We start from the raw sequence: 15,421 nt of genomic DNA, 5'->3' as shown, positions 1-15,421 counted from the left end.
ACTGCATCAACAAATTGAAGAGTCAAAATCATATGGTCATCTCAATAGATGCAGAAAAAGCTTTTACAATATTCAACACCCAATTATAATAAAAACTCTCCAGAAAGTAGCATAGAGGGAGCTTACCTCAACATAATAAAGGCCATATATGACAAACCCACAGCTAACATCATTCTCAATGGTGAAAAACTGAAAGCATTTCCACTAAGATCAGGAACAAGACAAGGATGTCCACTCTTGCCATTTTTATTCAACATAGTTTTGGAAGTCCTAGCCACAGCTATCAGAGAATAAAAAGAAGCAAAAGGAATCCAAACTGGAAAAGAAGAAGTAAAATTGTCACTGTTTGCAGATGACATGACACTATACATAAAAAATCCTAAAGATGTTACCAGAAAACTACTAGAGCTCAAAAATGAATTTGGTAAAGTTGCAGGATAAAAAAGTAATACACACAAATCTATTGCATTTCTATATACTAACAATGAAAGATCAGAAAGAGAAACTAAGGGAACAATCTCATTTACCATCACATCAAAAACAATAAAATAACTAGGCATAAACCTACCTAAGGAGGCAAAAGACCTACACTCCAAAAACTGTAAAACGCTAATGAAAGGAATCAAAAATGACACAAACAGATGGAAAGATATACCATGCTCTTGGATTGGAAGAATCATTATTGTCAAAATGACTATGCCACCCAAGGCAACCTACAGATTCAATGCAATCCAAATTACCAATGGCATTTTTTACAGAACTAGATCAAAAACCTTACAATGTGTATGGAGACACAAAAGACCCTGAATAACCAAAGCAATCTTCAGAAAGAAAAACAGAGCTGGAAGAATCAGGCTCCCTGCCTTCAGACTATCCTATAAAGCTACAGTAATCAAAACAGTATAACACTGGCACAAAAACAGAAATATAGATCAATGAAACAGGATAGAAAGCCCAGAAATAAATGCACACACCTATGGTTAATTGATCTACAACAAAGGAGGCAAGACTATACAATGGAGAAAAGACAGTCTCTTCAATAAATGGTTCTGGGAAAACTGGACAGCTACATGTACAAAAATGAAATTAGAGCATTCTTTATTGGCATACACAAAATAAACTCAAAATGGATTAAAGACCTAAATGTAAGACCGGATACTATAAAACTCTTAGAGGAAAACATAGGATGAACACTCTTTGACATAAATCAAAGCAAAATCTTTTTAAATTTGTCTCCTAAGTAATGGAAACAAAAATAAACAAATCTGACCTTATTAAACTCAAAAACTTTTACATAGCAAAGGAAAGCATAAACAAAACAAAAAGAGAAGCCCCAGAATGGGAGAAAATATTTGCAAATGAAGTGAATAGCAAGGAATTAATCTCCAAAATTTACAAACAGCTCATATGGCTCAATATCAAAAAAACAAACAACCCAATCCAAAAATGGGCAGAAATTCTAAATAGACATTCTCCAAAGAAGACATACAGTTGGCCAAGAGGCACATGAAAAGATGCTCAACATCGCTAAGTATTAGAAAAATGCAAATCAACACTACAATGAGGTATCATCTCACACCAGTCAGAACGGCCATCATCAAAAACTCTATAAGCAACAAATGCTGGAGAGGGTGTGGAGAAAAGGGAACCCTCCTGCACTGCTGCTGGGAATGTAAATTGGTACAACCACTATGGAGAACAGTATGGGGGTTCCTTAAAAAATTAAAAATAGAGCTACCATATGACCCAGCAATCCCACTTCTTGGAATATATCTGAAGAAAACCATAATTTAAAAAGATACATGCACCCCAATGTTCATTGCAGCACTAATTACCATAGCCAAGGCACGGAATCAACCTAAATGTCCATCGATGGATGAATGGATAAAGAAGATGTGATATATATATATACAATGGAATATTACTCAGCCATTAAAAGGAATGAAATAATGCCACTTGCAGCAACATGGATGGACCTGGAGCTTATCATACTAAGTGAAGAATGTCAGACAGAGAAAGACCAATATCCTATGATATCACTTATATGCGGAATCTAAAAAACATGATACAAATGAACTTATTTACAAAATGGAAACAGACTCACAGACTTAGAAAACAAACTTAAGGTTACCTAAGGGGTAAGGTGTGGGGAAGGGGAGGAATCAATTAGGAGTTTGGGATTAACATACACACACTACTATAGATAAAATAATCAACAAGGACCTATTGTAGAGCACAAGGAACTCTACTCAATATTCTGTAATAACCTAAATGGGGAAAGAATCTAAAAAAGAATAGATATATGTATATGTATAACTGAACCACTTTGCTGTACACCTGAAACTAACACAACATTGTAAATCAACTATACTCCAATATAAAATAAATATTATTAATAAAAAAGATATGTAGGTTTACAGATTGGATCCCCTGAAGATCTCTGACAGATCACTTGGCCTCCTTTTACCTCATTTACAAGTGTGGTCAAGTACATGGGCTTTGATTTCAATCCCCTGGTTCGAATCCTGCTTCTGACATATCCTAGCTAGGACCTTGGGCCAATCCCTTTATTTTTCTGATTCTCTGTTTCCTCAACTATAAAATGGGGCTAATAATACCACCTTCCTTCATGGGGTTTGGCAAAAAATAAATTCTAAAAATGCATATAAACATAAAATGCTTATTTATGGGTCAACACTGGGTTCATTAAGTGATGCTATTATCAGTTGTATCATCAAATGAGGGCTTGGGCTAGAAAATCTGAAAGATCTTTTCCTGACCCCAATGTTTGAGGTCTCTAAATACTAAGACCCAGAAATGCACTGAGTCTGCGGTGAGAATGGTTGAAATCGAAAGCATTTGTCAGAGTGGAATCAATGACAGAAGCCACCCCTGGGACTCCAAGAACCTGACTTTTGTATTAAGCATGTCTTTTACTTTCTGTATTCAGATGCTTTGACAGCTGAGGCCTTATGGATCCTGGAGGGACTGCCCTACCCTGAGTTACTCAATTCTTAAAGACAATAAACAACTCACTGAAGCTCACTCGTCAAATGCAAACCACCAATACAGAGCTCATAGGGCTTGCTCCATCCTGGGCTCTCACACTATGAGCCACTATCCACCTGCCCTAATTACCCCAGGCACCTGACAACTTAGGGAAGTCTTTATGCCCCAGGGTCTGCTGCAGGTATTCAAACTAGCCAGTCCTAAGCCTGTTTACCCTGCCTGGCCCATTCCTTATACAGAAACCACAATAGAGGCTCTTGTCACATTCCTCCCGCCCCTCCTTCTGCCTCCTGACCCACGCAGGGGATTCCCCTCACTCCAAGTGCCCCTCTCCCGGAGCCCATGTGTCTTTCTCTTAAAATCTGTGAGCATAACGAACTACTATTTCAATGGCAGTTGTCTCCTGACCTGTGGGCCTCGCCACACCTAAATAACAATAAAACCTATATTTTAAAATACCGTCTTCCTCCAGGACTGGGCTGGGGAAGCAGGGCTTGTATTCTCTGTTTACTCATCCATCTCCTGCATAAGATTGTGATATAGCTACCGCCTATGTATATGGTTGCTGTATGGGAATCAGAATTCCCTTTGGTTGCACGTGGACCAGAAGCACATGCTTGACAGCAGATGACACCTTTGTGAAAAAGAAAAGGCACCCCCTCCTGGAACTGAGCACAGCTTAGCATGTGGCGCTCTGGGTGGAGAACAGCCTCACTTGACCCCGGTTGGTGTCTTCGTCCAGGGCACGACATGTGCATCTGTATGCGGCAGCCCTGACCTCTGAACACACTGAAGATGTTTCTTATTAACTCAGGCTGGCCAGGGCTCAGAAATGAAGGTGGGAAGGAGAGGGGGAAAGGGGAAGGAGGGAGAGAAAAGACAAGGAGTGGTGAAGGGTGAGGGTGGGAAAAAGAGAATGCAAAAATGATAAAATGCTAGTTCTAATTCCTAAGGAAACAGTGATCTCTGCCTACCTGCCCTCTGCTCACTTTAAACCTATATTCTCTAACTAAGCTACAAATTTTTCAAGCTAAGTCTTTCATTAGTTAGAGTCAACCTTGATTTTTGGACTTGAACAATGTAGATCCAACTGAAAAAGGAGACCAATGTGCTGTCTTTCTTTCTTTCTTTTTTTAGCATCTTTATTGGAGTATAATTGCTTTACAATGGTGTGTTAGTTTGTGCTTTATAACAAAGTGAATCAGCTATACGTATACATATATACCCATATCTCTTCCCTCTTGTGTCTCCCTCCCTCCCACCCTCTCTATCCCACCCCTCTAGGTGGTCACAAAGCACCGAGCTGATCTCCCTGTGTTATGAGGCTGCTTCCCACTAGCTATCTATTTTACATTTGGTAGTGTATATATGTCCATGCCACTCTCTCACTTTGGCCCAGGTTACCCTTCCCCCTCCCTGTGTCCTTAAGTCCATTCTCTAGTAGGACTGCGCCTTTATTCCCGTCCTGCCCCTAGGTTCTTCATGACCTTTTTTTTTTTTTAGAGTCCATATATATGTGTTAGCATACGGTATTTGTCTTTCTCTTTCTGACTTACTTCACTCTGTCCATGTGCTTTCTTTACACAAAGGAAATTGCCTTTTATTCAGGGGAACCACACTGTCAAACCTGGCTCTCTACACAGCCTAGTTTCAAGAATTACCAGCACTCTTTACTTTACAGATTGCTATAGGCGTCATAGTTCATATAGTAGTAATCTAGACACAGAAAATAAATACAGTACTAAGATATTCTTAGTAATGGTTGCTATATTATTTTTCAATCTTCTTATTGGGAGGAAATCCACTCTACATAGCCTTTCCCAAAGCTAAACTACTTTTAAATTAGAAGCAAAATATTACAGACTCCAGTTGTGAAATATTTTGCTCTAAGCAAAGTGAAAAACCCATGCTAGATTTTTCTCCAATATATTCTTAACAGCATTAGACACAGAAAATGAAAGAACCACCTCTAATACTTGACACCTTAAAATTTTTGACTTGAGAATCATAAAAATGATAATAAAATAAAAGTGCAATAAGAAATGTTAATGTAGTGAAGGACAGAGGGATTCATAAATATACTAAAGGAAAATAAGGTTTGTAACTAAGTACAAATGAACGATGTTATTTCTCTAGACAAGTTTATTCCAAGGCAGTAGTGAACTTCCACAGAGAGGAGGCGTAACACAGCCAGAAAGAAATGTCAATGTTTGTAGTAGCCGTTAAAAGCTTTCTTTAAATGTGGACTGTTAAAAATCCAGTTTGTGGTCTCAGAAACTTCCCCCACAGCACATGCAAAAAGCAACCCATCAAGTAGAAAAACTGGGCAGTCTTCCCACCCAGGTTCTTTCTTCCTGACCTTTTAGAAATACTACTTGAAATCTGGCTTCAAGTTTGATGTTCCTATGCCTGATGGCAACACTGGCAACCAGGTATGAGATTTATCCCAATTGTCATAACACAGCACTTACCTTGAGAGTGAACTTGGTGTACTAGCAACTGGACTGGCTTAGCTAGCAGGAGACCTGGATTTTAGACTCTACTCTGGCACTAACTGTAAGGTAAGGTCAAATCACTTAGCCCACTATATATATTCATTTCTTAACCTGGAAACAGTTCTATTTACGGGCAGTTTAAAATAGAGTCATCAGAGTCATGTTAATATCTGTAGCCTGTCTTGGTTAAGGTAAAAATGCATTGGACTAATCCATGACAGTTTTCATTACTATGAAACAATTTTGCTTCTCTTCCTTTGAGATATATAATAGTGTGATAGACCAAGGAATACATATTTGGTCTTCCTCCTGGTTCCTGACAAAGAGCTTCTATAACCCTTGGAATTTCCCAAGAGATGGGGGAAAAAGGATCATCTTTTGTTATTCATAATAAGCCCCTTTCAGTCATACCAGAGTTCATGCTAATGAGGTGACTCTTGGTTAGCCCCTAGATAGCTTCAAAATGGGGGCTGATTACAACATCGTAAATCAACTATACGCCAATATAAAATAAAATTAAAAAAAAAAAGACTAGGGGATGATTGTTAGAAGAACAAACCATGTAATCAAAAGGTTGGAACTTTCAGCCCTACCCCCGCCCTCTGGGAGGGGAGAGGGTCCGAAGACTGAGTTAATCACCAATGGCCAAGGATTTCATCAATCATGCCTATGTAATGAGAGCTCCATAAACATCCGAAAGGGTGAGGTTTGGAGAGCTTTGGGGTTGGTGAATATATCACAGTGCTGGGGAGACTGCATGGAAGCTGCTCCCACCCATCCCCACAACAATTTGCCATACGCTTCCCTTCTATCTGGTTGTTCCTGAGTTGTATCCCTTAGAATAAACCGGTAACAGTAAGTAAACTCTTCCTGAATTCTGTGAGCTCTTCTAGCAACTTATCAACCCTGAGGGGTGGGACTGTGGGACCTGCGAGTTTATAGCCTGGAGGTCAAAAGCACAGGGCACCCAGATTTGTGATTGATATCTGAAGTGGGGTGGGGAGGGGTGGGATAGGCTTATGGAACTGAGCCCTTTACCTGTGGGATCTGTGCTAACTCTGGGTAGTTAGTGTCAATATTGTATTAAATTACAGGACACCCAGTTGGTGTCTGCATAGCAATGAAGAATTGCTTGGTCTGGAAAACCCTGGCATTTGGTGTCAGAAGTGTTGCAAGTAGAAACAGATCATAGTATAGGCTAAGATAGCTGTGGACACCTTAATGAATTCATTACACATTAATATAAGTGCATAAAGATACTATAAGCTGGAAAAAACAGTTCACGTTCAGTTATTTAAATACGAGATGGCAAACCATCAGTGCCAGATACAGTCCCAAATAAATAATTTGTTTAAGTCATAAACAATAAAAGTTGTACACAACTAAATATTTTCTAGTATACTTACATCATGGCATAAAGCAAGAACCCCTAGAATTATTGTGGGAATGTCTAGACTTAGGCAACCACCCTGTTGCTCCTTATCCTGTCTCCCCCTGCATGACTCAGTTCATCGGGATGGTCAGACTCTTAAAAACATCTTCTTCAGCATCCCAGGATACATTGCCTAAGATCACCATCTTCACAAAAGCACCACCATATTCAAGAAGACTTCTTAATTAGGGCAGCATGGTGAAGGGGAACAAGCCAAAGCATTAGAATCTGATAGACCTAGCCTGGAACCAGCCTCTTGCCACATATGACCCTGGACGAGCTATTTAATTTGTCCGACTTTCAGGTTTCTCGGATAAAATAGGAATAATAATAAATACAAAGTTGGGTTGTTGTGGAAATTAGAAATAAGGTATAGATGATGCTTGGCATAGTTCTATGTTCAATAAATGTTAGCTACATATAATATTTATACAATTTGATATTTGCTTATAGACATACATCTATAGTCACTCCGTGAGTATTCATTTCTTTCTCCAACTATACTACAAGTTCAATGAGAACAAAATCTTTGCAGAGTACTGCTTTTGAATGGTTCACAATATAGTAGACCAGTTGGTATATGGTAGTGTAAAATCCATTTTCATACCTCTAGAATCACAGGTACATTAAGAGCTCCCAATAGCCCTAAGAGGAAGAAATAAGATTGTTTTGATTGCAAAGAAAACAGTGGCCATCAGACTACCGTTGTGACTGAGGAAGGTCTGGGTGAAGGGTTCCTGAGTGGCTGACCCCTGAAGGGAGTGTGGGTATCCACAGAATGGGAGAATGAAAACCCTGGAAGGAGGTCCCAGGCTGGACGGAGCTGTGAAGAGAGCTGGAGGTTTTGGGAAAATGGTGGATTATGGATGATTAGAGACAGATTTATATGTCCCAGGCTTTTGAGTGAAGTTATGGAAATTGAGAAGCATGAGGAGGTATTAGAGGAAAAGCAGCCCAGAGACCTGAGTTGGCATTTGCTTGGCTCAGAGAAGAGCAATTTTCACGCAGAAGTAAGACCTGGACAGAAGTAACGGAACTTCAGTGTCCAAGAAAAGTACAGGAATGAGCTGTGGCCGGGTACTAGCACTGAGGGTTTTGAAAAAAATATTTTTGTAAGTATGACAATATAATTCTCAAAAAAAGTATATTATTTGAACTTTTTCTGTTTTACATTAAGGACAGATGATTTTATACCTCTACAAAGCATTTCTGTCAAAAACCTAAATTGAGAAATTACTAGAGATTATAGGATTGAATTTATACACCATGTTGATGTTTTACCTAAACAATCACAACAACCACCTTTAAACATCCCTAAGATATATGGCAGGAGCCGTCAGACAGAGGAATGACACTTCTTTGATATTAACAGAAAGAACATGGTCGCAGAGGTAGGCGATGTGTAGTTACCAAATTAATTTAACTTTCAATTCAACAAAGCCCCTGAGAGTTAAGGGACCTTTCTTAAGTCTGGATATGAAAGTTATCTTCACATGACAATTGGTTGCTTAAAGCTCAAAAGGAAGAGAATGTGAAGCAATAAACACAGCTCTTCCTGTCTGTATCAACAGGGCTGCGTGTTTCTAAAGTATCTAAAGAGGGACCCCCTTCCCAACAAAAATGTCTTTGGGGACCAGTAGAGCAGCGATGGGGGCTGGGCCTATTTTTCCAAGTTCTTTTCTTTTTTTTTTTTTTTCCAGTACGCGGGCCTCTCACTGTTGTGGCCTCTCCCGTTGCCAAGCACAGGCTCCGGACGTGCAGGCTCAGCGGCCATGGCTCACAGGCCCAGCCGCTCCACGGCATGTGGGATCTTCCCGGACCGGGGCACGAACCCATGTCCCCTGCATCGGCAGGCGGACTCTCAACCACTGCACCACCAGGGAAGCCCCCAAGTTCTTTTCTGAGTTCTAATTAGACTTGGAAGACTCCAGAATTAGAATAAGTAAAATAGTAACAATCTCTTGTAAGCTGCCTAAGAGGATACCTACCTGTGTATATACCTGCATCTTTAACTTTTACTCCTAAGAGCTTTAAGATATGAAAGGACATCTGGAATATTTATAGTGCTATCTTAAGGGCTCTTTTATTTAAAAAAAAAAGTTTAAACGTTTTACTCTGAGATTTGTCTTTCTTTCAGCTTTCCATATCTGAGGAGGCAGGCTTATCGTCTGTCCTACAGATCAACCATGGCACCAGTACCAAATGGTAGTAGACATCAGAATTGTCTCAGAAGAAGGCAGAAACCTCATCTCTTGGGAGATGCCTTTTTAAAGCTCAAATCAATTTGAGTGGCAGAGGTATAAATGAACAGGGAAAGGAGACCAAAACTAACTGTAAAAACATTCTACCATTGTACCCATACATTGCATGATGTACATAAAATGCTTACTACATAACTCTATTTTGGTATTACCAATTTTTTTGTTACTTCAGCTCTTATATTACCTTGAACGTGTACCCACACACACTTTTTCTTATGTTTCTCACTTGCTATTCTCCTAAATTTATCCCAACTATTTAGTTAAGGAATCTCTGATCTTCTGCAGCGGGTGAGGAGAGGCACAAAGCTAGCCACACAGTCTCAAAGCTTATTGGAGAACCTTCTGCTTAGGGAAAAACCCTACTTAAAATAAATATCCTATTTGTTTTGTTTTGTCTGGGTAGGTAAACATAACACTTAGAGCTGAAAACACAAGGTTTGTGGAGATTAAATAGACCCTTTTCAAATTTTAGCTGGGGCTTTATGAAGGGACTAAACCTAAGCTTTCTCTATATCTGGTTGTTTACCTTCTTTAAAACGACCAGGGCAGGCTGCTTCCTGCAACCTAAAAAGGCTAAATTTACTTTGCCTATTTTGTGTATTAGAAAAGTGTCAGAAAAGGATTCAGAGACTTGCTCTGGGTCACACAGACCATAAAAGACAGAGACAGACTTTCTGTTGAGTGTTCTTTACCACAATAAACAGACATTTATATTTTCTTTCTTCTGAAGACTCTTAAGAAGCATCAATGACGATAAGGCTTAATTCAGTCTCCCTACCTTAAAGAGGCAACACTCTATTGCCTTTGAAACAGAATGTTCTGTGGCAAAGAACCTGGAAATGGAGGCTTACAGACCCCATGGGGACAGAACAAGGCAGAAAGGTTTCCCTCACACACTTATATGTTCAATGCCCTAGACTGAAGGATGCCATCAGTTCAAAGTCACTTACCCAAATCTGAAGCTTGATTCTCTTTTCATTTTTGAATACAGTTTTGACTTTGAAATCAATCCCAACTGTGCTGACGAATGCAGATGTAAAGGAGTCATCCGCGTAACGGAACAGAAAAGATGTTTTCCCCACACTGCTATTGCCAATGATGAGCAATTTGAACATGTAGTCAAAGTTCTGATCAGAGGAGTCTTTCTGGCCATACCTGGCATCTTGGGCAGAGGCCATCTGTGGTAAAACAAAACAAAACAAAACAAAAGAGGTGTGGATCAGTCTCCCATTTGCTATGAAGCTAGCAGCACACTCATTATTGGTCTTGCCAGAAACAGATGTCAGACCACTCAGGAGACAAGTTGAGAGAGTTCCCCAGCCTTCCTCTGATGCTGGTATCCATGGCAATAATTCCCTGCTGGAAGACAGAAAAGCAAATCTTACGGCTCTTTCCAGCTGTGTTGGTGTGTGTCACTGCTCAGCATTCAGAACGAATCAAAGACACAAAAGGAGATGTAACATGAAAAGCAAAGATATGAGGAGCTGGCCAGGGCATGTGGATTCTGAAAGTTTGTAATTCCAGTGATGGCGACACCAAGGTGGCTGAACAGCAGGGTGTTTCTTCCTGAGTCATCTAAATTATTAGAGTCTCTCTTATTTTCTAGGGAAGCACTCCCAAAGCCTATCTCTATTTCATCTATTTATATCATTTTAAATCAACATTCTAACATATATGACCAATCTCTTTCAAATAATGATAATGACAAATACATACGGTTCAAACAACGTGCCAGGAACTGTTAACTTACTTAACCCTCACCACACCCTATAGGTGGGTACCTTTATTATTTACATATTAAAAGGAGACAATTAAGGCTCAGAGATACTAAGTCATTTGCTCAATTTCACATACTTTGTAAGTAGTAGAGGCGGGTTTCAAATCAGGCGGTGTGGTGCCAGGGCTCATGTTCTTAATGCCTCCTACTCCCTGCCCCCCAGCCCCGGTTCCCAGTGAGAACTAGGGAAATATGTACACGTGCTCTAAAGTTGAAGTGGGAAATATTCATTGTGAGATTCATTAATGAAGGTCCCTACCTGGGTTCAAACCTCGGCTCCACCACCTACTGGTTGTGGAACTTTTGCTTTTTTATTTTAAATTGGTGTAGCTCAGTTTCCTCTCTTGCGTGAAATGGAAAAAATTATTACCCAACTTGAAACACTTGTGAAAATAATAATAGATGATAGAAATAGAAAATAATAGATGATATATCTGTACAGCAGATATATAAAGTGCCTAGCAAAGAATAGAGAATAATCTATTCTCTATAAATGCTCTAGATGGATTTTTCCTCATCTTTTTTGATGATCTTTTTCACGTCTATCAAAAGTGCTGCAGCATTACTCTAAGTACCATTTGGCTCCATATAGAAAAGGAGCATTTAGGACGGTGAATCCCAGTGATTAGTGCATTTACCGGGTCACCTTTTTGGATGCTATGAATTCTTTGCCAATTGCTGTGCTGCCCAATACAGTAGCCACTAATCACATATGCCTGTTTATATTTAAACTAAGTAAAATTAAAAATTCAGTTCCTCACTCACACTAGCCATATTTCAAGAGCACAAGAGCCACATGGGGCTTGTGGCTATGACACTGGACAGCGCAGGTTCAGGACACTGTCATAACTGCAGAAAGTTCTATTACTCAGTGCTAGGCTAGACAGTCTTTTTTCATTTCTTATAAAATCTGATTAATAATTACGTATTTCTCTTGGAGGTATGGCAAAGAGAAAAGCCCCAGAAGATAGCGGAATGCTAGAAACAGTATATAGTGCCTAGTCTCATCTAAGACCACATTGGTTGCTGAAATCAGGTGTGTGTGTGTGTGTGTGTGTGTGTGTGTGTGTGTGTGTGTGTGTGTGTAAGACAACTGAGGGAAAAAGAAAAAGGGAGATGGGGTGATAACATATTCCCTTTCTACAAATACTCACTGCCAGTAGGAGAACACAATAATATGAGCACGAATAAAGGCAAAAAGAAAATCTGTATATATTATGAAATTTAAGGGCAATAAACATTCTGACTTCATTTCTTATTAAATATAAGTTTAAGCATTTCTCTTTTTAAGTCCATGTAACCACATTGCTGTCTTCAGTAAATATACCTTGTAATGATTGTCTGCCAGTGGGAAAAACTGGGCCAGTAAAACAGGCAGATATCATCATCTTCCTTTCTGGCCCTGGAGTCTGCGTGCTAAGGTAAACTTCCCCCAGCACAAGCAGCCCACCAAGAACAAAAATAGGATTATAATTCTTGACTTTCAGTTTGAACAATGATGTCTTGCTCTGATGACTTCTGACACCCCAGAAAGCCAGGTAACTATTTCATTTGACATTCCTATTCCTACAGACATAAGTCTTTCACCAATTAAGATTCCCCCCTTATGGAGGTGCTAAGTTCAACCAGGCCTGCAAATGACCTTTGTTAGGAAGATCTTTTACCATCTTTTATATGAAGCAGCCCAGATACTACATTCTGGATTAAGCATGTTCAGCTAAGCCACAGTTAGAAAATAGACTCTACAAGTTTCCTAGAGCTGCTCATTTTCTCAGCCTGACAGCCTACCATTACCCTGAGGTGGGATTCTGAGTCCTGTGGATTTCTAGGCTTCCTTGAAAGAACATGTGATAAAGAAAGCCACTATCAATCACAAGTCCTAGTCCAAAATTAGACCAACTCCAAAACCTGAGGAAATATAGACATCATCATTGTATATACTTTTAAAAGGTAATTGTAGAGATTTAGATAGAGAAAACCATACTGGAGTTTTCTCCAGCATGAGAAATAGAAGATGTTCAATTTTAAGGACAGATTATACTCAGCTGTATTAGCAGCAAAGAAGGTGGTAGGAGCACCGAGGATGATGGGGCATGAGGCTGGTGGATTTGTGGATCTAGATCCTCCAAGGGATTAATTAGAAGAGTTTGCTAACCTGCTATTCTTGAAGATGGTGTGTGGTTTCTTTAAATTATTTCCTGATTTATATCCCCAAAAGTATTCACAGAGAGCCCCAAAGATGTGTATTCAGAACATATGTGTTTCATAAACTTTAGAATAATGAAATAAATCCTGGCTTAGAGAATGGAGAAGTAGACTGCCTGAATCTTGCTGAGAATAGAAATGAAGCAATTTTTAAAAACAGAAATAGAATTACAGGTGTAGAAAACAATCTTATGGTTACTGGGGGCGGGGGTAAATTGGGAGATTGGGACTGACATATACACACTACAATATATAAAATAGGTAACTAATAAGGACCTACTGTGTAGCACAGGGAACTCTACTCAATACTATGTAATGACCTATATGGGAAAAGAGTCTAAAAGAGTGGATATATGTATATGTATAACTGATTCACTGTGCTGTACACCTGAAACTAACACAATATTTTAAATCAATTATACTCCAATTAAAAAAAAAGATGAAGCAATTTGACAGCATATGAATGTCAAAGGAACATATAGACAGTCACTATGTAAATTTACTAACAGTTCTAAATACTAAGTCATGTGAATGTCTCCAAAATTTTCATGGGAAAATATGAAAACAGGAGTGGGCATGAAGGAACCTCCCAGAGAGCAAACAGGATTTTATAAAACATACATAAGAAACCCTTTAAATTGCATTAATCTTGAATTAATTTTTAAAAAAAGAATCATAGAGTGGGAAAGACTCTTCAGCGAAGCCCTCCTTCACTTCCCCAAGTGTCCCTCTTGTTATTGGTATTCTAGCCCAGCCCTTCAAAGCGAGTGACAGAAAGTTTGCTAGGCTGTGAAGCAGCCTATTTCATTGCTGAACAACTGCAATTGTTATAAATTTCTTCCTTAGATTTGAGTTAAAATCTACTTCCCTGTAGCTTCTGTCCATGTGCTCCAGATTCTGCCTATGAATCAAAGGAGTTGATTCCTTTCCCAATCACAGCTCCGTAAGCTTTCTCTCCTCCTGCCTGGATAATCTCAACTACTTTAGCCCCTTTCTCCACCCAGGACATGTCCGAAAAATCCCACACGTCTTCTAGGCTAAAGGTGACATCTCTGCAGATGTCAAAGTCCCATGCATGGTTCCCACAATTGGTCACAATATTCCAGATATTTATCTGGTCGTTGCAGAGTGAAATGAGATCCTCATGTCCTATCACATCTGTCTTCACAATAAAGTCTCCTCAAATGCTCAGCACCTTTTTCACATTCACTGTTATAAACATAGGTCTCCCCTAACCCCATCCTATGCCTCGGCAATTTATTTTTTTTAATGGAAGTGTCAACCTATATTATGTACTCTATTACATTTCCTTTTGTTTGTTTTGATTTACAATTCCATTCTGTTTTGATAACTTTTTGTCCTTTCATCAAAAATATTAGTTATTCCTTCCAGATTTGTCTCATTCCTAAGTTTGATCAGTATGCATTTCATATCCTCACTTAAGATGCTAATCAAAATGCTAATCAGTTTGTAGACAAAACACAATGAAATTTTTTTTTTACCTTGCTGAATACATAAATCTATGGATGAACTCTACAATATGTCATTAAGGAACTCAGCAAGTTTGAAGCAAATCCTTAACCTCTGGGAGTTGGTGCCTTGCAAAGCCACTGTGCTATCCCTCTAGGTGTGCCTTGGTTCAGTAGCAGGTGAACAGATCATAGATTTAATTGATGTGTCATTTTTAATTTCAATTCTAGTCTCCCCAGAAGTCCTACTGACCAGGGACCAAGCAGATTACCTTTGACTAACACACGTAACCATAGCCTTCTTCAGAATTTTTGACATTAGCTTTTCCAAATAAATGAGAAAAGCAAATTATTTGCAGGGATTCCCTTGGGTGCTTAAGAATCTAAACTATACTAAGTCATCTGTGCATCTGATGAGAAAAACAAAAAGAAGTCATTTTAAATGTACTATGTTCCATCTACTATTACTGACAACATCCTGAGGGTCAGTGGGAGAAAGAACGAGGGTAAATTATCCAGAAAATGAAATGCAATTCTTTGAAATTGGAAGAGTGAAAGCAAGGATGGGACATATGTATGGGAAAGTGTGGAAATATGTAAAGTAGTTTCAAATCTCAATTGTTGTTACTTAGGGGAAAAGAAAAGAAAAAGGTAATAAGAGGAGTTATTCCTGAGAGCTCCAAAGTAAAGACTAAATTTTAAAAGCAAGAAGGAAAATATTAAAAGATAGGATTTCCAAACACATGTCATCTGGCCCCTGGTGGTTTCTCGTA

At 39.1% G+C, this 15,421-nt stretch overlaps 1 protein-coding gene across 1 annotated transcript in view; it reads right to left on the bottom strand.

The window, feature by feature from the left end:
• The window catches only part of RAB3C (RAB3C, member RAS oncogene family), a 274,514-nt gene extending 264,139 nt beyond the window's left edge, over positions 1 to 10,375 (bottom strand). Inside the window, exon 1 of the mRNA XM_060146087.1 lies at positions 10,148 to 10,375. Coding sequence (XP_060002070.1) covers positions 10,148 to 10,375 — 228 coding nt within the window. The remainder of the gene's footprint in view (positions 1 to 10,147) is intronic.
• Positions 10,376 to 15,421: the final 5,046 nt, after the last annotated feature.

The sequence above is a fragment of the Lagenorhynchus albirostris genome, chromosome 3 (assembly GCF_949774975.1).
Source record: "Lagenorhynchus albirostris chromosome 3, mLagAlb1.1, whole genome shotgun sequence".
Taxonomy (NCBI): domain Eukaryota; kingdom Metazoa; phylum Chordata; class Mammalia; order Artiodactyla; family Delphinidae; genus Lagenorhynchus; species Lagenorhynchus albirostris.
The sequence above is the reverse complement of the archived record's forward strand: the minus strand, read 5'-3'. Positions and strand labels throughout refer to the sequence as shown.